This window comes from Pungitius pungitius, chromosome 1 (genome assembly GCF_949316345.1).
Source record: "Pungitius pungitius chromosome 1, fPunPun2.1, whole genome shotgun sequence".
NCBI lineage: Eukaryota > Metazoa > Chordata > Actinopteri > Perciformes > Gasterosteidae > Pungitius > Pungitius pungitius.
In genome coordinates this window covers 15,201,392-15,221,831 of record NC_084900.1, presented here as the reverse complement: position 1 = coordinate 15,221,831, position 20,440 = coordinate 15,201,392, and the positions used below count along the sequence as shown (strand labels likewise).

Genomic DNA, 20,440 nt, shown 5'->3' with positions numbered 1-20,440 from the left:
AAGTGCAGAAGGAGCCGGTTTGAGTTTAACATTTATTGTGAACGTGTTTATTCGTTCTCCTCGCTCCTGAGCCTGGCGTTGGGGTTGGTGATCTTGATGGCCAGCTGAGCCGCTCTCTCCACAATCACCTTCCTGTTCTTGGAGGAGACGTTGTGGGCGATCTCAGCGCAGTAAGTCCTGCAGGAGGACGAGGAGGAGAGGGGTCAATGGGCGGGCGACTTTACGGAGTCTTGATGCACGCTCCATGCGGGACTATAGGGAAACGTCTGGGTCTGCAACATGCTCCAAGACGCCCGGTTGTGACAGCTTCACTTATAGCCCCCCTCGCTTATGAACATGGATTATGATCAACTACAACGTTGCCACTTAATGTGACAAATGGCAACAAAAAAACATAACGCCCCAATACAAAATAATTACATTTACTTTCCCACATGTTCGGTAAACACTGAGTTTATTTCCTTTATTAACTGAAATGATTCACGTTTTCCCCCATTTGGCCGTGTGACATTCAGCTTGTGGTGTTGCAGGCAAACAAATCTCCAACCAAAGAGTCATTTCCATGCATCCATTTTCTAAATAACAGCTGGCGGCTGGATACAAACAGCAGACTGAAAAGCCAAACTTCTCCTGTGAAACACCATTTGATTTCTTAATATAAATCAGTTTGAGATGATCCGACGTGTGTGTTGGGCTGTATCCATGCTGCCTCGCTAACATAACAAGTTTTACATTCTTGTAATGAATGCTCCAAACTGGTCCGTGCACCAACTCAAGCACCCTTAACCTCTTTATCTACTTCTGGCTGTACATAAACTGTATACAAAAAGATCCGTTTGACTGCTTCTGCTAATAGGAAGTTCCTATTAAGTCTTTGTTGAGTCAGACTAGGATTAATCACTGAGAAACGTTAAAGAATCTCACCTCTCATTCACTGCAATTAAACAAGAGTAAAGTCTTTGATACTTGACTTCTCAAAGCTTAATGTCCTGGTGGCTGTTATTCCCATTAGTTTGTAACAGGGCGAATAAAAACATCCCATAGATTAGACTTGTGGATGAGGTAGTCAAACCTGATAAACTTGGGTTTAAACAAAGACCGGCACCAACGTGAGTTGCCTGGAAAACTTAAATACCTTTAGACACATGTTTTGCCTCTAAATATCCACACTGTGGATCAAATAAAATGACAGCCACAATGAGCCTATCAAAGTGATAAGCTATAACTAAGTCCTCCCCATCACCACTCAGCTGCACTGTGTGATCAAGACGGTCACAACTGCAGTTGTAAAGGAAGCTAAACCGCAATGGGCTTCATGTTGCAAAGCCTCAAATGAAATTAAGAGTAATCTCCAACTTTAAATTTGCAACATTGTTGTTGTTAATGTTAACACAATAAGCCAATTCCAGAGTCTCACTGCCATTACGGTTGGGTTCATCCACGTTGTCTTGAACTGTATAGAAAAAACTATTGTTTGCAAAGATTTTTGAGATATATGCAACTGAGAATTTTGCCACTGTCTATACTGGGGATGAAAAGTTCTCGGTACTTACAGCGCTGGAAATACATTTTTGAAGAATGCTTTAATTAACAACGTGCATTTGTGGTTATCTGAACAATCCGTTAATAAATCAAGTCACACAAAACTTACTTGTTACTCATCATCAGGACCTCAAGCTCCTTGATGTTGTGCACCAGGAACTTCTTGAAGCCACTGGGCAGCATGTACTTTGTCTTCTTGTTGCTACCATAACCAATGTTGGGCATCAGCATCTGGCCCTTGAACCTCCTGCGGACCCTGTTGTCAATACCCCTGGGTTTACGCCAGCTTTTCTGATGGCGCAAGAAAAAAAAGACATTCAAGGATTACATTGCTTGCCGGGAATCACAAAAAGCAGCAGTCTGACCTGCAACGTTAAGCATCATATAGATTCTTACCGCAATCTTGACATATCTATCAGACTGGTGGCGGATGAACTTCTTGGTTCTCTTTTTGACGATCTTGGGCTTTGTGAGGGGCCTGAGGGCTGCCATGATGACTGAGATGGACAGAAACAAAATAACATTTCAAAACAAAGATTACTACCAATCGACTCCGTGCCAAAGTTGCAGCATTAACGTTACACAACAACGTGCTAAAGTAGCTCCGGAGGAACACTTAGCAAGTGTTGATTGGGGTCCAGCTCATTGACACATTTAGACAATTAAACGCTAGCTTCTGCTTACGAACATTCATTGACCGTGTAACTAACATCGATTCAATGGAGCAAGAAATATCGTGTTCCGTGAGCTTCGAGTAAACGTGTTGATCCACGTCGGCTAACTAGCTATTTAGCTAGCTTTCACGGCGAAGTTAATATCTAGATTGCTAGCTAGCCATGCTACTCTACGTCAAAAATATTGCGCTTGGACAGTACCTGTCCAAAACCTGTACATTTTTACATTCGTCTTACATTAACTGTTGGCTCATCATTTATAATAATTGACTATAAGCCACGCTGTACGCCGGGCCTTTACTACAAGCTAATTCTAAGGGTAGAGCGTTAGCACCGCAGCGGTCGCTGTATGAGCGACACCTCGTTTCAAACCAACAAAACGGGCAGTAAACAATTATGAACCTTTCCATTTTATGAGATATAGATATTATGGACGTCTATGGATGATAACAGACTGTTGGATGGGGAAAAGGTGGCATTAATCGTGCTGATGAACGTAGATTGCATCGACTCACCCGCCGATGTAAATCCAAAAGGGACTTCAGCGACGGCGGAAGGAAAGAAAAGGACTTCCGTGACTGCCGCACTGCATTATGGGTACTGTATTTTATCAGAGCCACTGTACGTACACTGGGAATTAAAAGTTTGCAACACTACGAAAGTCGTATCGTTTTGTTCGTGAACCTAGTGCTATTTTTATTTCAAGCTGTACGCACAACATGCACGCTTACTTTTGACAAACTTATTTTTAATGCTCTTAAAAATGAAATTGTACGCACTTCCGGGTCAGATTGGACTGATGGGGAGGATTTAATTGTTAACTTTACTTCTGTATTTGGGAGCCCGTTATCATCGGAGAACCTTTCACGAAAGATCGAACCCTCGAGCTTAACTTAGAAAAGGTAAGGTTAAAGGTTGTTGGGAACTTGTTGCCAGTCACAGGACGATAGGATTTGCTGATTTGTGCGTTTCTGGGTAGTTCAGCGCGCGCGGTGTGAAAAAGGTTAATCATTAAATTGTTGTCACGCGCAAATGTTTCGGTGTTGACATTTTTATGTGATTAAAAACCACATGACGAGTTGTGTTTCTTTCCAGAGCCTCGACATGGAGTCCCAGCCGGTTTTAACGTGAGTGTCACTTTATTCTTCATTTAGTTGTATTTTTTTTACACCCGACTGATCCGACTTTAACTTTCGTTTCTGTCCTCGCAGCCACCAGAACAGGAACTACGGGACCAATCCGGGATACGTGCCCGCGGGGGAGGGGAAACCCGGTAAGCTTCACAGAGTAAACGTTTAAGTTTTATTTCTTGAGACAGAGGAATGTCCGCTAACGTTATTTTAAAGCAATAGCGTCGCAATCTGTCACTTCCTGCTCCACACGCAGTGACGTCAGGGGCGTGTTTGAGAGGCTGAGGTCCGCGGGCAGCTCGGTGTCGTTGTCCCCCCCGCGTCGAAAGAAACTAAAGTCATCGTGTTTTGTTGAAGGAAGGGTTTAAATTACCCCTTTTATAACAGGCGACACCCTAAACACTACAAACATGGAGGGCCAAGGTGAGTCTCTCAGCAGTTTAAATATAAATATATTTAGTTTAAATATAAATATATTTAAACTTCACAAAAGCTCGAAAAAGACTCTATATCAGAATTGGTAACAGGTATTTTTTTGCCTTCCCTCTTCATGTACAGCCTGCTTGGTGGTGCAAGAACGCTCGATAATAATAAAAATACGATCATTTAAGATGTCTAAATCCCATCCGCTCATATGACCTGAACTGGTTCCTCTGGTTTCACCTTTTAAGCGATGTTCGCCCCGCCCGCTGCGCCGAGCGCTGACTTCCTGGGACCAAGCGCTCCCCCGGCTAACATGTTCGACAACATGCCCGGATATGAAGGCACCCAGGCGGGAGGAGGAGCTGGAGGTACAGTAAACACGCCCCCCCCCCCCCCACCCCACCCTCATCAAATGTGGGAACGATGAATGAATAAAAATACTACCTAATTTAAATTGTCGGTAGCAATAACAAAAGAGCACTCTTGGGGAATACGGTTGGGATAAATAAATCAAACCATTGAATGATTTCCCGTAGGAGGATTCCTGCCCCCTCCAATGCCGGCCTTCCCGACACCCCAGCCTCAACCTGCACCCGAACAGCCCTGTTGGAAGTAATTTATTTTTAAACTTGTGTCATTTTACACAGAACTTAAAAAGCATAACAATAACCACTTTGTTCTGCCAGATGTTTTATCTCAAACACATCCATCTGTCACACCTGTAAACCTGTGGATGTTTAAACGAACAAGGATTGAGCTTTATGTTGTGATGTGCGTGTGTGTGTGTGTGTGTGTGTGTGTCCCACTGCCAACAGCATCCCGTCTATAACTGAAAACACTGCTCGGGAGGCGTTCGCCTTGTTCGCCTCCAGCAAGTGCTGCTACAGCTCAGCGCCGGCGAAGGACGGCGTGATCACCGCAATGGACGCGTTCAACACCTACAGGGTGAGAATTCATTCCGTCCTTCAGAAAAGCGGGAAGAATCTGTCAAGTTCAAAGCTTTGTTTTTTTTGTTTTTGGATGCTTAGTGTGTGTGAATTAGTTTCTCTTTTTGGATGCTTAGTGTGTGTGAATTAATTTCTATTTTTTTGTTTTTGGATGCTTAGTGTGTGTGAATTAGTTTCTCTTTTGTTGTTTTTTGTTCATAGTACCGGCTGGAAACCTTCACTGAGTCGAGATCCACCGAGTGGAGCCACGAGCCGTACCATGGTGCAGGACCACCTAACCTAGTGCATCAAATACACGCGTGGAATGCTCTGCTCTCTGCAGCCAGTCGGCCATTTTCACTGATGATCTGACAGCTTTGTTTCATTTGGATCAGGCCAGCCGGTGGACGCCTTTGCCCAGCCGCCTCCGGGTCCCTGGGAAGTTCCTGCCAAGTTGCCCAGTTTCTTCATGGAAGACAAACAAGTTATGAAGGTTCCCTACACGTCGTCCATGAAGGTGAATCAAACGACACGTGTTGGGGGATGGTTTACGGATCCAGCGACGGCTTTTAGAGATTGTTCCTCATGAGATGCATATTTCCCATACAGGCCTGCCACGTTTGTGTTGGAATGGGCCGAAAGCCCTGCAAAGACTGCGCCGGTGCTGGCAATGTAAGTAAAGCACACGGGTGTTGCGCAACCGCATTTTATGGTCATTGTTCGATCATGTGACTTCTCTTCTCGACCCTTTCAGAAAGTCTGCTGGGTGTGCAACGGGTCGGGTTATCGCCACGGAGACGATCGTTGCCACCACTGCAGCGGTAGAGGGCGGGAGAAGTAAGAGTCCAAAGACGTGAAAGTACGGTTTATAGGCGCTCGGAGGTGCTGACGGGGCGGTTTTCTGTTCGCAGTTGCACACCTTGTCACGGTCAAGGATCCAAGCAGTGTGACACATGTCAGGGGAAGCAGCAGCTCCTGGTCTACATCAACCTCACTGTGAAATGGTGCGTCTGGAACTTTTCTTACGGATCTGAAAGCCGCTCATTTTTTTTTTGGGGTCCTTCCCACCGGTCACACGAATCCTTTTCATGTCTGTGTTGGTTTCTGCAGGACCAACAACTGTGATAACTACGTTGTGGAGCAGTCCAGTGGACTGCAGCTGGACAACCTCAGCAAAGTGTCCGGCAAGGAGCTTTTCAAGGACTCTCAGTACATGGTAAAATATCTGTTCCTCACTTCATCAGAGGCTTCAAGATATGGGCATGGGAGGATTTTTTTTAAATACAGAAAAATTGCATTTTAGATTTTACAAATGGGAGAAATTGGTATTCCGACTGATATACAATTTGATCAGATTTCTAAAATCTTTTTCAAGATTAGTTTTCACCTTTTTCTAGTATTTAAAAATCTTTCTCTACTGTTTACAGCAGTATTTAAATTGAACACGTTTCCTTAATAGTGAGTGCGGAAAAAGATTTTTCTGCTTTCACGATGCAGCCTCTTTTTAGTGAAGCTCAAAGTGCTGCACACACGACTGACTGACCAGAAGAAAATGACATTATAGTAAACAACAGATAAAGCAAGAACATAAACTCAATGTTTTAAATCTAACAACTTGAGTCAAGTCATGTGAGACAATAAAATGCAATTAAATAGAATTAATGGGTACGGGTATGATAAATGTTTCCGGTGTTATTAACACCTCTAGCAGCTCCTAGACCCTCAGGCAGACTGTTCCACAGGCGATAATAGTCCTGCACCTGTTTGGCTTTCCTGCTGGATCTGTCATCGGAAAAATGAAAGTTCAGCACCCTTTTTGATGTGTTTGGTTTGGCGATTACTCTGTACAGGTATACCCAGTGATGGGCTTCCCAGACCCTGCCGTGGTGAACGCTGCACAACGCCTTGTCAATGAGCACCAGGGCAAGTACTCAAGCACGTCACGCATATTACAACAGGTAAAGGAGCATTTACTTAGTTTTTCGCCTTCTATTTGGATTATTATTATTTAGTTGGCGGCAAAAGACTGGAATCTACTTGGGATCAAAGTATGATTTGGTTTTTGCATAACATGCTCCTATTTGCTGTCTTGTTTGCCTGCAGCGTCAAACCATAGAGCTGATCCCCGTCACCAGGGTGACCTACTCATGGAAAGGAAAATCACACATCTACTTTGTTTACGGGAATGAGTTCAAAGTAAACGCAGATAACTATCCTGCTACTTGTTGCTGTACTGTGATGTAAACTGCAACAGTTGTGAATGAAGATGTTTTTTTAATACCTTTTGGACTTACTGGTAATTAATCTTCAGAAAGTCATTTGTACTGTTATATACAAATTGTATTCAGAGTCTTGAGCCCTTTGTGGCAGAAATGTAAAAATGTTATTTTTAAATTTTTTTATTGTTACTAATTTGTATGTGAACCTCATCTGTTGCGGCAGATACTTATTCTAATACTATACATGTTTATTGGAACATGAAACAAAAATGTATAATACTTTATTCTGAATAAATGACATAAACTGAACAATAAATTATGTTTGACTTCTCACAAGTAACTAATAGTATTTCGTAAATGTTTTGCTCTTGGATTTGTTCGTCATTAAAAGCGGACCGTCGCTTGTGAAATGACGTCAGGAACGTGCTCGCCATAATGATAATAAACTGTGGACACAAAGCTACAATAAAGCGAATTACCCGTTGGCTGTGAACTTGTGATCGGTACGTAGATACTCGACCCTAAAGAATCCGTCCTGGACCGGTGTCTGTGGATTATAACCGGAGAAGAACTGAGCGCAACGACGAGGTAAAGTTAGCATGCTAGTATCCAGGTTCACCTGTGATGCTGCTAGCTGCTCTCCGCTAACACCTCTTGTGCTAGATGGCTACACGCACGGGGAGCTTCTGTGCGTTCAATTGTGGCTTCAATGTGACGCAATACGTCGTACCTGTCCGCACAGCCTGCGCCCATTGAAGACTATCACTCGTTGTTAAAAGGAACCACTTTGAGAGTGTCACGAACGAGCTGTGTACGTTAGCTTCCTCGTTAGCCACAGTCCGGCTAGCCAAACATCGCAACAGGCAGAGGCAGTTTGCCGCTGCCCGGGGCAGCGAGCGACGGCCAGAACTGACCGCGGGGAAAACGCGTGCTGGAGCCCGAGATGACCGTTCTCAATAAAAGCCGAAATGATGCTGAACTATTTTAGTTTCGTATGCTAACTTAAAAAGTTTGCAGTCATATGAGGACACCTGCACATTACACTTGACGAATAATGCGAATCTACTCCTTCGCTCATTATTATTATTATTATTATTACTATTCTTATCATCAGCGGCGGATTTCATCGGCTCCGTTATTTGTGTCTCTGTGGTGTTTGTGTTAACTTTATATGACAGTAAATAAACAGGAACAACAGTTGCGTACTTTGTTCTAACGCACTGGAGCGCATCCGCACCGGATGGCGCGTGTCGTCGATTAAATAAACCCTCGTTTACGCTCGTGTCACCGGGACAGGCTCGCGCCATGGCGTCGGCATCTGCCAGCGTGGACTCCAAGGCAGAGCTGACCGCTCTCCTGGAGCAGTGGGACACGGAGCAACACGGCAGCACGCAGGAGCTGGTCGGCATCCTCACCAAGTGAGTGGCAGTGCCTGCTGGGTGGGGGTGGGGGGGGTTGCTGTGACTTAAAAGTGGTCAATGTGCTGAAATCTTACAGAATCTCCGAGCTGGTTGAGAAAGAGACCGAGGAGTACCACAAAGCGGACCCCGACCCGTTCGATGACCGACACCCTGGTAAGAGCATGAGACAAAAACAAACAACAAGCCCTCGCTGTCGGAGCGTGTTTGTGATGTTTCCCTCTCGGCCACCAGGGAGAGCTGATCCCGAGTGCGCGTTAGGACACCTGCTCAAGATCCTGTTCAAGAACGATGACTTCATGAACACGGTACGGAGAAGGTTTTTCATGCACAATAAAGCGTGCTGCGACGTTAGTGTCCCAGTCAGAAGGTGGTTCTTTATCTTTCTTCCCTCTGTAGTTGGTGAATAGCTACGTGATGACCAGCAGAGAATTCTCCCTCAATGCAGCAGCCTGTCGCCTGCTTCAGAACATCATGCCCGGGTTGGAGACGGCCGTGGTGTTTCAGGAGAAGGTGAGAGGTTAAAGGTTAAAGATCAGCGGTCTTGTCGTTTTACTCGCTGGTTTCTTTGTGACGGGAAATTTAATCGGGCCAAAGGTAAAAATTAAAACACTTGAAGGGTCACAAAGTAAAAGTTTAAATCCAAGTTATTCCTGAGTCGCTGTTGGTAAACAACTACCTCGTCACATTTTCATAACTAGACTCACAATCTAGCCGTCATTAGTTATACTTTGACTGCCGTTATGTGAGGAAATAGATGTACCTAAAATCTTTCAAAGGTTCATTTAAAAAAGTTTGATATATAACCTTTTATTAATTAGAACTACACTTGTTGTGATTGTTTCAATCAGATAACGAGAAAAAGTTGGACAGGGCCATACAAAACGAACACTGCATGCCTTTGTGTTTCTTGACGTGTTTCTGCTCAGGAGGGCATCGTGGAACAGCTGTTCAAGTGGGCGCAGGAGGCCGAGCAGCCCCTCAGAATCTACGCCACGGGCCTGTTGGCCGGCGCCATGGAGAACCAGGACATCGCCGCCAACTACAGGGAGGAGAACTCCGTTCTGGTCAGTGTTGGGTTCCGGTCTCTCTCTCTCTCTCTCTCTCGCACGAAAGTCACTTTTTAAATTTTTTTATCCGAAAACCAACGATGTCAAAGTCCACCGTGGGGGGAGCTGTGTTTGAACCCATAATGCATCAGAGCAGTTTGCTCGTCGACATCTGCTGGATTTTCTCGCCTCTCTGACAGGTGCCTCTGATGCTGCATCGGATGCGCGAGCTTCAGGATCAGGACGCGGAGAACAGGCGGGACATCAAGCGGCCGAGCCCCCGGAAGACAATGAGCGAGCCGCTGCTGCCTTTGGACGAGGAGACGCTTGACGGGGGCTTCGAGGAGGAGCCCTTCGCACCGGGGAGGAACGGCGCCGAGAGGGAGGCGACGGGGCCGCCGGAGGACGCCGGGATTTCCTTCTCGACCATCGACCCCGAGAACGAGCTCTCGTTCCGGCTCAACTCCCCTCTCAGGACCGGCAGCCGCGGCCCCTCGACCCCCAAGACCATGATGAAGCCCATGTCGGCGCCGGGCCGCCAGGGCGCGTCTGACGGGTACCTGAAGAGGAAGGCGGAGAGGGAGAGCGGCAGGACCTTGAAGCAGAAGCTCAACTTCTCTCTGCCGGACCCGGACAGGAACTTCAGCGAACTTTCCAACAGCAGCTGGTCGGAGATGAGCCCCTGGGTGATCGGCAACAACTACCACCTGTTCCCTCTGACCCCCGAGATCGAGCAGAGGCTCATCCTGCAGTACCTCACCCCCCTGGGAGAATATCAGGAGGTTCGTCACCCGCCGTCAGTCGGGCTCTTTTTTTAAATTTTATTTGACTCGTCCTGTCGCAGACTCACCAGTAGGTGTCAGTCTTCCTTCACCGCTCGCCACTCCAACTCAAATGGAAGATTTAAACATCCGCTGGGAACAACAAGATTATAAAATTGATATAAAAAATGTATTTATCAAATAATTTTCAGATAATCATTTGCGGGTAAAAGGGCTTTGTGAGCCAACCCGTGCTCACCTACGCCTCATGAGTTGTTGCAGCTTTTTGGTGGATGCCGTTTGTAACCCACGGCTGATGCAACTAAAAAGAAGTGCTTATGAAACCGAACCAAGACCTCAAGTACCATCAGAGAAAATGCACCCTGTGCTTTGATGTTCAAACCTCTTTTAAAGAATTGCATTCGCCATAATTCAGCCTAATTCAGTCATTCAGCTTGCATGACGCAGCGGTACCAATCGACCCCCTGGATTTTGTAGTTGGAGAAGACGTCTTCCTAAAGCTTCAAAGACTGGTGAGTTGTCACCTTACCGTGTGTCTTCTGCCCTCCTCCTCCCTGCAGCTGCTGGCGGTGTTCATGCAGATGGGCGCTCGGGAGCTACTCATGCACTACGTGGACCTGAAGCAGACCAACGACGTGCAGCTCACCTTCGAGGCCCTGAAGGTAAAATGCCGCTCTGCCACCCCCGTTCGACCCTCCAATGGGGTCCAGCGCCTCTCACCTCACTCTCTCCCCGCAGTACCTGGCGTCTCTGCTGCTGCACAAGAAGTTCGCAGCGGAGTTCGTGGCCCACGGGGGCGTGCAGAAGCTGCTGGAGATCCCCAGGCCGTCCATGGCTGCCACCGGAGTGTCTCTGTGCCTGTACTACCTCGCCTACAACCAGGACGCCATGGAACGGGTAGGGAACAGACACACAGCTCCAGCTAGTACACCATCAGGTCGTGCCTTTGAGTTTGGCAATTATACTGCGTTGTCATATAAGATGGAAGTCTTTCATTTAGATTATAAATATAATAATAACTTAAAAAGTGACCTTTTTTTCCTGTCTAAGTTCAATGAAACTCTTTTTTGCTCAAATAGGTCTTGTGTGTAGATAAAACAAATCTACATTTCTGCATTAAACGGGAAGCTGAATGCAACAAAATAAAACCAATGCAAATCATTAAAACAAATGAAACTGGATCTTAAGATCTTCTTTGTATCTTTTATCCAGAGGAACACTTATTCCAAACACAAAAGATAATTTATATTCCTCCGCTTGTTTCACGGCAAAAAATGACTTTCACTGCTGTAGAAGTCTATTCACAGACGTAGCGCTTATCGAGCCTCCCCTTATACTCTCGTATAAAAGCATAAGCTCTTATATTTTATAATAAATGGAGCCCCATTTTTAATTATGTAAAGGATAAACGAATGATGTAGTGTAGGTCTTATTTCTGTGGCTGTATCGCGATTCATCTTGCTCCATTTTACACGCGGCGCAGTTCTAATAAACAGGCAGAGCAGTTTGTTTTGGGTTTATTTATTTTGAGTCAATGCAACTACGTTTTTCATGCTGTTAAAAATAAATCCAAATGAAAAAATGTCACCGGGAGAAAAATGGAAAGTGCAATATATATATATAAGTATTCAAAATAAAACAACCGAGATGTGATTATAAACTATATATTCATTCAAACAATAATATTAAGATATTTGTCCAAAGATGCAGCGGCGTTGCACCTTCGTGTTCACCTTCGTGTTTCCTCCGCTGCAGGTGTGCATGCTGCCCCACTCCATCCTGTCGGACGTGGTCGGCTACACGCTGTGGCTGCTGGAGTGCTCGCACGCGTCCGGCTGCTGCCACGCCACCATGTTCTTCTCCATCTCCTTCTCCTTCCGCGCCGTGCTGGAGCTCTTCGACGGGCAGGACGGCCTCCGGCGCCTCGTCAACCTGGTAGGACGAGAGGGAAAAAAAAACAAAAAACAACTGCCGGCGTGGTCGTTGCTAGCGTGTGACGTGAGCCGAACCGTTTGCAGATCAGCACCCTGGAGATCCTGAACCCCGAGGACCAGGGGGCGCTGCTGAGCGACGACGAGATTTTCTCCAGCAGGCAGACCGCCAAGCACACCTGCATGGCCCTGCGCAGGTACTTCGAGGCCCACCTGGCCATCAAGGTGGAGCAGGTGAAGCAGTCCCTCCAACGCACAGAGGGGGGCGCCCCCATCCACTCGCAACCGTACTACAAGGTGAGACAAAGTCCAATAATGATCAATGGAAAGAAATAGCTTATGGATTGTTTTGAATTAGTTTTGGTCCCAAAATAAGAGAAATGCAAGAGATTTCCACTAAGAGCCTAAACTGCTAAATACAAAGCCCCAAATAATTGTCTTTGACTTTCCAAGAAAAGTTTCTCCTGTCATGGTTTGGATTATATCTTCTAACTGTTTAACATACTCTTTTCTTATTTTAATTTTAATGTTTTATATTGAAATGGCCTCCCATGGGTCGCTGTTCGGGCCGATGCTCTTGTAGTTAAACTTAAATCTCTATTCAGATGCATGCGGAATGTTGTAAGAAGAACTTCCTGCAACCATAAAAAAAGACCGTTACATGAAAATAAAAAGTCCGTCTCATCAAACTGCAACAAAACATTGGTCCCAAAATTCAAATGTGGGTGTTGAATAAATGTACCAAAGTCTGAATTCACTGTGTGCTCGTTCTCCTCCAGGCCGTGAGCTACAGCCGCGAGCAGGTGGTGGAAATGATGGAGTTCCTGATAGAGTACGGCCCGCTCAGACTCTACTGGGAACCAGCGGAGGTCTTTCACAAGCTGTCGTGTGTCCAGCTCCTCCTGCAGCTCATTTCCATCGCCTGTGACTGGAGCACCTACTATGGCAGGTGTGGACCAGGAAGCTCCTTCTCTTCTCTTTGCATGTAGTTCCCAAAGTAGCAATGTGGCGGAGTAATGACTCGCCATGTCTCTCGGCCTGCAGGAGCGACACGGTGCGCTATGCTCTCGACATCCTGAGCATCCTCACCGTTGTCCCGAGGACGCAGCTGCTGCTGTCGGAGTCCGTCGCCGTGCTCGACGAGGGGGGAGCCACCGTCTCCACTGTCGGTAGGTCGCCGTGACGCTTCACCCTCTACACAACAACAACAACGTGCACCGCCCACACATCCAGTGTCGTCCAATCACATCCGACCTCCACCAAACGCAATAACACGCTGTCGCTTGGTATTTTTGCTCATTTCGGTCATTTAATTGCATGTCACCCCCCCCCCCCCCCTCTCCATCAGGGATGAGTATCGTCCTGGCCGTGGCAGAGGGAGAGGTGTTTGTGAACGACGCCGACATTCAGAAGTCCGCCCTGCAGGTCGCCATCAACTGCGTGTGTGCTCCGGACAAACGCATGTCCAGCATCGGCAAGTTCATCGCGGGGACCCCCCGCCGCCGCCTCCCCCAGCAGAGCAAGGCCAGCGAGAGCGTGCTCACCAAGATGTGGAACGTGGTGCAGTCCAACAACGGCATCAAGGTACAAGGGGAGGGAGGGGGGGGGGGGTTGTTCGGATTCACCATTTCGTTCTCGGTGAACCGGGACCCCCTCCCTCACATTTAGTCTTTAACTCTCATGAAAGGAAACAACTACTTGGCTCCGCCCCCTCCTGTCACTTTTGTTTGCTAAAAGACACGCCATAATGAACTCAAAGCAACGGGTGAAATGATGACCAGATCTACATCAACTATCCATCCACACATTTCAGTTACAGACACACACATTATGGACATTTGGTAAAAAATACATGAGGATGCCAGTTCACAGGATTTCTACAGCTTGTATTTGTATTTTAATGAATTGAAATATCGTGCAAGGAGGCTCTTACACTCGTAGAACACCTGAGACAAAGAGCATTCCTTTGAATATTTTTTTTTTCTTCTGCTTCATCATTAAGGAATGTGATTTTAAAGTTGTTCTGCCTTTAGTAAAGGATTGTGGTCTTTAGTCTGTGTCCTCTGATAAAAAATGAACCAAAGCGCTGAAGCATCAGGCGATTTGTCCAGCGACTTGCCACCACGTTATTTGTTCACCGCCCGCATCTGTTCCCGCAGGTGCTGCTGTCCCTGCTGACGGTGAAGATGCCCATCACCGATGCGGACCAGATCCGAGCCCTGGCCTGCAAGGCTCTGGTGGGTCTGTCTCGCTCCACCTCCGTCAGACAGATCATCAGCAAGCTGCCTCTGTTCAGCAGCGGACACATCCAGCAGCTCATGAAGGAGCCCGTGCTGCAGGACAAGCGCAGCGAGCACGTCAAGTTCTGCAAGTCGGCGGCCGAGCTGATCGAGAGGATCTCCGGGAAGCCGCTGCTCATCGGCACGGACGTGTCCCTGGCGTGGCTGCAGAGGGCCAGCGTGGTCGCCAAGTCCAGGATCTCCTTCCCCGAGAAGGAGCTGCTGCTGCTCATCAGGAACCACCTGGTGGCCAAGGGCCTCCACGACACCGCCACCGCCCTCACCAAGGAGGCGGAGCTCCCGATGGCGTGCCTGTCCCTCTCGACGCACGTTGGCCCCGCTTTCCCGCCCGTCGCTCCCCCCCTGCCCGCCTCCCCCGCCGCCACGTTACCCCGCACCCCGCGGCTGGCCAACGGCGTCGGGTCGAGACTCGTGTCCCACTCCTCCAGCCCGGGCTCCGGCAACCCGCGGCCCTCCACCTCGCAGCCCGCCGTGTCCTCCTCCTCTGCCTCCTCCTCCGCCGCCTGCGCCTTCCCGGCGCCGCCCGCCGCCCCGTGCGCCAACGGCTCCCCGCTCATCGGGCGGATCGTCTTCTCCCGCGAGCGGGCGGCCGGTTGCGTCGCAGCGAGCTGCAAGAAGCCCCGCGTGCTGAGGCAGAAGTCCGACCACGGCGCCTTCAGCCAGAGTCCGGCCATGAAGAAGCAGTTTGACCGGCACCTGCCGTCCCCGCCGGCGCTGGACAGCATCATCACGGAGTACCTGCGGGAGCAGCACGCGCGCTGCAAAAACCCGGTGGCGACGTGCCCGCCGTTCTCTCTCTTCACCCCGCACCAGTGCCCCGAGCCCAAGCAGAGACGGCAGGCGCCCGTCAACTTCACGTCCCGCCACACGCGGAGGGTCATTTACCCCAAATACGGCGGCGTGGATGGAGGCTGCTTCGACAGGCATCTCATCTTCAGCAGGTGGGGCGCTTCGTTAGTCCCGCTAGTTACCTGCACGATGCGCGCGGGGGGGGGGGGCACGTCTCCATGTTGTTTCTTCTTCTTCTTCTTCTCCTCCTCCCCAGGTTCCGTCCGATCTCCGTGTTCAGGGAGGCGGAGGAGGACGAGAGCGGCTTCATGTGTTGCGCCTTCTCGGCGCGCGAGCGCTTCCTGATGCTGGGCACGTGCACGGGGCAGCTGAAGCTCTACAACGTGTTCACGGGCCAGGAGGAGGCGAGCTACAGCTGCCACAGCTCGGCCATCACTCACCTGGAGCCCTCGCGGGTTCGTACGCTTCGGACCGTCCTTTGCTCTGCTGCCGACGCGGCGTCCTCTTAGCCGCGAGCGATGGGTGGAACCACGTCGCGCACCAGGACTCCCGCCAGAGTATATTCATCAGCGTGAAGGAGTGAGAGGAGGATGTTTAACCGTGACGTGTGGTGTTTTCAGGATGGCTCTCTGCTCTTGACGTCGGCCTCGTGGAGCTACCCGCTGTCCGCTCTGTGGGGCATGAAATCAGTCTTCATCATGAAGTGAGTGACGCTTTTACAAAGTCTTACGTATGGAAGCATTTTTCAGTGCATCGATGCAGGACAGTTTGTACGACATGAATGCACATAGAATACAGAAATATGCAACGATTGATACTTCAAAGGAGTCTGGTGGCTTCAGTAAAAGCGCCGTAACGGCTTCAGTTCCAAAGTAAACCTGCACAATTGTCAACTTTTAGGTGCTGAGGATGCATTTCGGCCCCGCTTTAAAACACCCAAACTGTCCCTTTGACCCCGTCTGCATGTTTTGTGGCTCACTTCGATGAGCTGTTTTTAAATTCTGCAAGCTCAGTTCATGGAACGTTCATCCGTACAGTTCAACCGCAGCATTCCTCAGCTTCTACTCTCACGCCGACTTCCATGTTTTTGACCAAATGTTGAAATGCTGCCCTTCAGGCATTCCTTTCTGGGCGACCATTACGTGGAGTTCAGCAAGCTCTCGCAGGATCGCGTCATCGGGACCAAGGAACACATCGCGCGGGTACGTGTGGCAGCGTTTTATTTCCCAAGAAGAGTTCAATCCAGAGAAAAGTCGTTGATGAATGCTCACGTTTGGCTCCCCCCCTTTTCATCAGATCTACGACATCCAGACGGGTCAAGTCACTCTGACCTTGAACAACCCGGACCTGGCCAACAACTACAAGAGGAACTGTGCTACGTTCAACCCCACGGACGACCTGGTGCTGAACGACGGCGTGCTGTGGGACGTGCGCACGGCTCAGGCCATCCACAAGTTTGACAAGTTCAACATGAACATCAGCGGCGTGTTCCACCCCAACGGCCTGGAGGTCATCGTCAACACGGAGATCGTATCCTTGATTTGATGAGGATGCAGACGTTTAGTGTGCTCCGGTACATTGGATGTCAAATGCACGGCTTCAATGCACTTTCTGCACATTCACATTGAATCATTAGACCGTACGTGTACCTTTAAAGGCCACCTGAAGTAGATACAAAGAAAAGGTACGCAAGCATTTTGGAAGTCTGCCTCTTGACCTCTGAATGTTTTTTTGGGGGGGGGGGTTCCTCCCGAATTTGTTCCTTGAAAAGCAAGAGGTCTAAAAAATGTACATTTTATCAAATATTTTACTGCAAAAATCCGATTGCTTGAAAGACATCCAACTTATCGCTGCAATGATGGGACAAGCTTTAATTTCACTGCCAGTCATTAAATATTTATTGCACTGAAGATCGGTTTCATAACCCATTGGATGGTTTTAATTGCCGCGATCTAGTCGCGAGGAATGAAAGACGGCGTCGTGGTCCTTAGCCGGCGGCTCAGTGGGACCTGCGGACCTTCCACCTGCTGCACACCGTGCCCGCTCTGGACCAGTGCCGAATCGTCTTCAACAACAACGGCACCGTCATCTACGGAGGTAATGAACACCGAAGCCCGGGCATTGTGGGTAATTCACAGCGCTTGGCATCGGGCCTGCGAGTGTGTGAACGGTTGGAGGCGAACGAGGGGGGGGGGGGAGGGGGTGAGTCAAAGTGAGCATGTGTGTATTTGTAAAGGTGTGAACGGGGCCTGTAGAGGTGTGTGTGTGTGTTAGATGCCACAGGAAGTCCGAACCTCGGTGTGTTTTAATTTTTTTTCTCTCCTCGGCTTCTGCAGCGATGCTGCAGGCCGACGACGAGGACGACATGATGGAGATGCAGATAAAGAGTCCCTTCGGTTCGTCCTTCAGGACCTTCAATGCCACGGACTACAAGCCAATCGGTGAGACGCTCCCTTCCATGTAGTGAAATAAAAAGTCCTCCATGATGAGCGAGGTGTTTTCACTCTGAGAATAGAATGCATGTTTGTCATGGTGATGGATTGCTATGATATTTAGGTATTGCCCCACTCACACGTGTTCATTGCTCTCCTCTCAGCCACTATTGACGTCAAGAGGAACATATTTGACCTTTGCACTGATACCAAAGACTGCTACCTCGCTGTGATTGAGGTACATTCTCATTGAGGAATCTGTTTGTTTTTTTTTAAACCTATGAAATAACTAAATGTCCTCCGGGCCTGTCCCTCAGAACCAAGACTCTGTGAACACGGACACCGTGTGCCGACTGTACGAGGTCGGCCGCCAGAGACTTGCAGAGGAAGAGGAGGAGGAGGACGAGGAGGATCAGGTTCCAGCTTTGTCCTTTTTGACTCCGGTGTGGCGCTGACTCTGCTGTCCCTTTTTGTAACTTTAAGCGTCTCTCAACAGGAGGACGACGATCAGGATGAGGATGACGACGACGACGACTCTGACGAGGACGACGTCGACGACACGGATCCCCTCATCGCCGAGCTGGAGAACGGCGGCGAGGACGATGACGAAGACGGGAACGACGAGCTCTCGCCCTCCGACGAAGAGGTGTCCCGCCTCCTCGAGGACGAGGACGACTCCGATAACGACGACGCCGATCAGGACGGCGACAACGGTGAGTTCGTCTTCTCCTTTTTGACCACTGCATTTTGGGATCTGTATTCTTGCCTTCGCTTGAGTGTTTTTTTTCTCTGTCTACGACTTTATCATCTTTTACTTGATTTGTTGCTGTGTGTGTGACCGGATGTTGTCGTACAAACGGCACACGTCCACAGCTTCATGGTCTGTTTGACTCTAAATGGACCATCGTTCACTAAATAAAAATCATGCCGTGTTAAAGGAGACTTTAAACTAGAGACTGAGACAATAAACTAATGTTTACAATGTTTACTGAGGGAATAAATCAAGTAGAGAAGTAGTCATTTCCTCATAGACGTCTATGGGAGCAGAGGAGTCGCCCCCTGCTGGTCACTACAGGGAATGCAAAAAAAATGCATCACTACTGATTGGAGCGTAATATCTAAATGAACATCTTTTGGTTACCGCAAATTCATCCGTCCCAAGAATGAACACCAATCTTTTTCCCCCCACGTTTCTAAATCTGTGTTCGTCTGTCGCACAAACAGACAGCTCCGACAACTCTGACCTCGAGGATGACATCATCTTATCCCTGAACGAGTGAGGGGCCGGCGGCGCCTGCGACCGAGGAACTGGACGACCCGCCGAGACCCTCCCGCCGCCTCGCGGAGGTTTGAGCTGCAGGAGCCGGGCGAGGAGGGGGGGGGGGGGGGGAAGGAACCAGTGGATGAGGCGTGGAGAGACCCCGGAGAGACGTCTGCGCTCGGAGCGAAGGGACGATCTCAGAGGTTTGCACACGGACCGACTCACTTGTGGGGCCAAAAAAGGATGATTTTAAACCATAAAACGGGAAGAAGAAAAAAAGGAAACGGCAGGGCTTTGATGATGAGGGTGAATGGTGCGGCGGAGAGAAGTTTTGTATTTTATAACATTTCTGCTTTTTTGAGCGAACCTCTTCATTTGGTATCAACCCGCTCACTTTGTCCCCCTCTGTTTGGTAACAGATTAGTGTTTGTTGTTGGGGGGGGGGTGAAGGATGCGCCGCCCCCTCGTTGCCAGACCGTCTAGAATAGATGCCGCTTTTGAATCGGGCAGCTAATTAAATGCACAAAACACATCGCCGATGGCGTCGAAGCCGCCTTCAGGTTTTACTTTGAAGAAGGAAAAAACAAAAACAAAAACGCCACACACACACACACACACACACTCTCTTTAGTGCCATACTGAGACGTCGCCTTCCAATCCGAGGAGCGGAATGAAATCTGCTTCTGTGTTGCTGAAGATAGGGCCAACAGTTTGGACTCAGTGTTTTGTTACAGACTGAAAGGACGCGGCCCTCCGTGAGGATCCTCCCGAGGTCCTCAGGAGGATCGATCTCGCTGAACCTGGACCGAGCTCGCAGCGAGACATTGGAGGTCAAAGGTGTCGGTGATATTTCGACACATTGTGAAAAACAAACAAAAATGCCTTTCACTTGCACACTTTTTTGAGAACGTTTGCATTTTTCTCATGTTTGTTTTCTTGTTGCCTTGTATCCGTTTCCTTTTTCCATGAGAAGAACCTTGATGGCGAGTTTCTCTGGATGGTTTCTGTACAGCTTGTATGTATCTAAAGTATTTTTACTAAAAATAAAGACGGAAAATGACCTTTGTGCTTCTTTGATGACACAATAAACTGTTAGTGCGGATTTTAAAGTAACAGATATGGTGTATGTCACTAGATCACTGGAGGGGTAACGCTATGGTGATGAAAGTATTGTGTATTTTATGTGTCTGTGGCATCAACAAGACTCCAGATAGCTAAACCTTACATTTCCTGTTTGTGAAAGTGTTTAAATTACACACGACATGCTGGTTGCATATGATTAATTCCACCGTTGTTGCCCTTCATCGCGCTTAAATGCGTCACGTTTTTCGTAGCGTTTTCAGTGCCGTGATTCGCTGCTACGTGTTTTTTGTTTTGCTGGATGGGCTCCCCCCCCCCTTCGTTTAATAATAGAACGCCTCGAAATAGTCACCGGATGCACGGATCATTTTTATGTGTGTACGTGTGCATGCAGGCGGTGACTCCAGGTACACGCGTGATCCCAAGGAGTTGGAAGTAGGAGCTTTTGTGTGTGATGGATGGGGAGGGGGGCGCGGGGGGGGGG

The 20,440-nt window shown here is 48.5% G+C and overlaps 3 protein-coding genes across 4 annotated transcripts; 2 read left to right on the top strand and 1 right to left on the bottom strand.

Moving 5' to 3' along the window:
* Nucleotides 1-24: 24 nt before the first annotated feature.
* On the bottom strand, nucleotides 25-2,761 carry rpl32 (ribosomal protein L32). Its single transcript, XM_037479518.2, has 4 exons — nucleotides 2,732-2,761; nucleotides 1,939-2,039; nucleotides 1,652-1,833; nucleotides 25-177 (listed from the first exon to the last, which is right to left on the bottom strand). The coding sequence occupies exons 2-4, from the start codon at nucleotides 2,032-2,034 to the stop codon at nucleotides 48-50; spliced, it is 408 nt and encodes a 135-aa protein (XP_037335415.1). The 5' UTR covers nucleotides 2,035-2,039; nucleotides 2,732-2,761; the 3' UTR covers nucleotides 25-47.
* Nucleotides 2,762-2,805: 44 nt separating this feature from the next.
* Nucleotides 2,806-7,254, top strand: ssuh2rs1 (ssu-2 homolog, related sequence 1). 2 transcript variants are annotated; one of them, XM_037479516.2, is made up of 14 exons: nucleotides 2,806-3,118; nucleotides 3,312-3,343; nucleotides 3,428-3,489; nucleotides 4,018-4,137; nucleotides 4,306-4,381; nucleotides 4,585-4,714; nucleotides 4,918-4,978; nucleotides 5,091-5,212; nucleotides 5,305-5,367; nucleotides 5,450-5,532; nucleotides 5,607-5,699; nucleotides 5,806-5,911; nucleotides 6,546-6,653; nucleotides 6,799-7,254. In XM_037479516.2, exons 2-14 carry the CDS (start codon nucleotides 3,321-3,323, stop codon nucleotides 6,937-6,939), a joined length of 1,188 nt encoding a protein of 395 aa, XP_037335413.1. In that variant the 5' UTR covers nucleotides 2,806-3,118; nucleotides 3,312-3,320; the 3' UTR covers nucleotides 6,940-7,254. The 2 variants fall into 2 exon arrangements, with proteins under 2 accessions (XP_037335413.1, XP_037335414.1); XM_037479517.2 differs by lacking the exon at nucleotides 2,806-3,118 and adding an exon at nucleotides 3,603-3,769.
* A 53-nt stretch (nucleotides 7,255-7,307) lies between these two features.
* Nucleotides 7,308-19,937, top strand: LOC119222692 (DDB1- and CUL4-associated factor 1-like). Its single transcript, XM_037479507.2, has 25 exons — nucleotides 7,308-7,502; nucleotides 8,211-8,332; nucleotides 8,412-8,488; nucleotides 8,567-8,640; nucleotides 8,732-8,845; nucleotides 9,262-9,399; nucleotides 9,582-10,163; nucleotides 10,724-10,825; nucleotides 10,902-11,060; nucleotides 11,919-12,098; nucleotides 12,182-12,391; nucleotides 12,874-13,043; nucleotides 13,139-13,263; nucleotides 13,443-13,678; nucleotides 14,254-15,335; nucleotides 15,440-15,638; nucleotides 15,804-15,886; nucleotides 16,301-16,385; nucleotides 16,480-16,713; nucleotides 17,187-17,280; nucleotides 17,520-17,624; nucleotides 17,780-17,853; nucleotides 17,933-18,031; nucleotides 18,112-18,328; nucleotides 18,840-19,937. Exons 2-25 carry the CDS (start codon nucleotides 8,220-8,222, stop codon nucleotides 18,893-18,895), a joined length of 4,608 nt encoding a protein of 1,535 aa, XP_037335404.2. The 5' UTR covers nucleotides 7,308-7,502; nucleotides 8,211-8,219; the 3' UTR covers nucleotides 18,896-19,937.
* Nucleotides 19,938-20,440: the final 503 nt, after the last annotated feature.

What these genes read in the sequence shown, in the direction of transcription:
- rpl32 (XM_037479518.2), bottom strand. Translation starts at nt 2,034, where the DNA reads ATGGCAGCCCTCAGGCCCCTCACAAAGCCCAAGATCGTCAAAAAGAGA. An exon ending in ATAGATATGTCAAGATTGCG is followed by an intron (nt 1,834 to 1,938) that starts GTAAGAATCTAT and finishes TTGCGCCATCAG; the next exon opens with AAAAGCTGGCGTAAACCCAG. An exon ending in GTCCTGATGATGAGTAACAA is followed by an intron (nt 178 to 1,651) that starts GTAAGTTTTGTG and finishes GTCCTCCTGCAG; the next exon opens with GACTTACTGCGCTGAGATCG.
- ssuh2rs1 (XM_037479516.2), top strand. Translation starts at nt 3,321, where the DNA reads ATGGAGTCCCAGCCGGTTTTAAC. An exon ending in CCTACACGTCGTCCATGAAG is followed by an intron (nt 5,213 to 5,304) that starts GTGAATCAAACG and finishes TTTCCCATACAG; the next exon opens with GCCTGCCACGTTTGTGTTGG. An exon ending in AGCGGTAGAGGGCGGGAGAA is followed by an intron (nt 5,533 to 5,606) that starts GTAAGAGTCCAA and finishes TTCTGTTCGCAG; the next exon opens with TTGCACACCTTGTCACGGTC.
- LOC119222692 (XM_037479507.2), top strand. Translation starts at nt 8,220, where the DNA reads ATGGCGTCGGCATCTGCCAGCGTGGACTCCAAGGCAGAGCTGACCGCT. An exon ending in CCCTGGGAGAATATCAGGAG is followed by an intron (nt 10,164 to 10,723) that starts GTTCGTCACCCG and finishes TCCTCCCTGCAG; the next exon opens with CTGCTGGCGGTGTTCATGCA. An exon ending in AGGAGGACGAGGAGGATCAG is followed by an intron (nt 18,032 to 18,111) that starts GTTCCAGCTTTG and finishes GTCTCTCAACAG; the next exon opens with GAGGACGACGATCAGGATGA.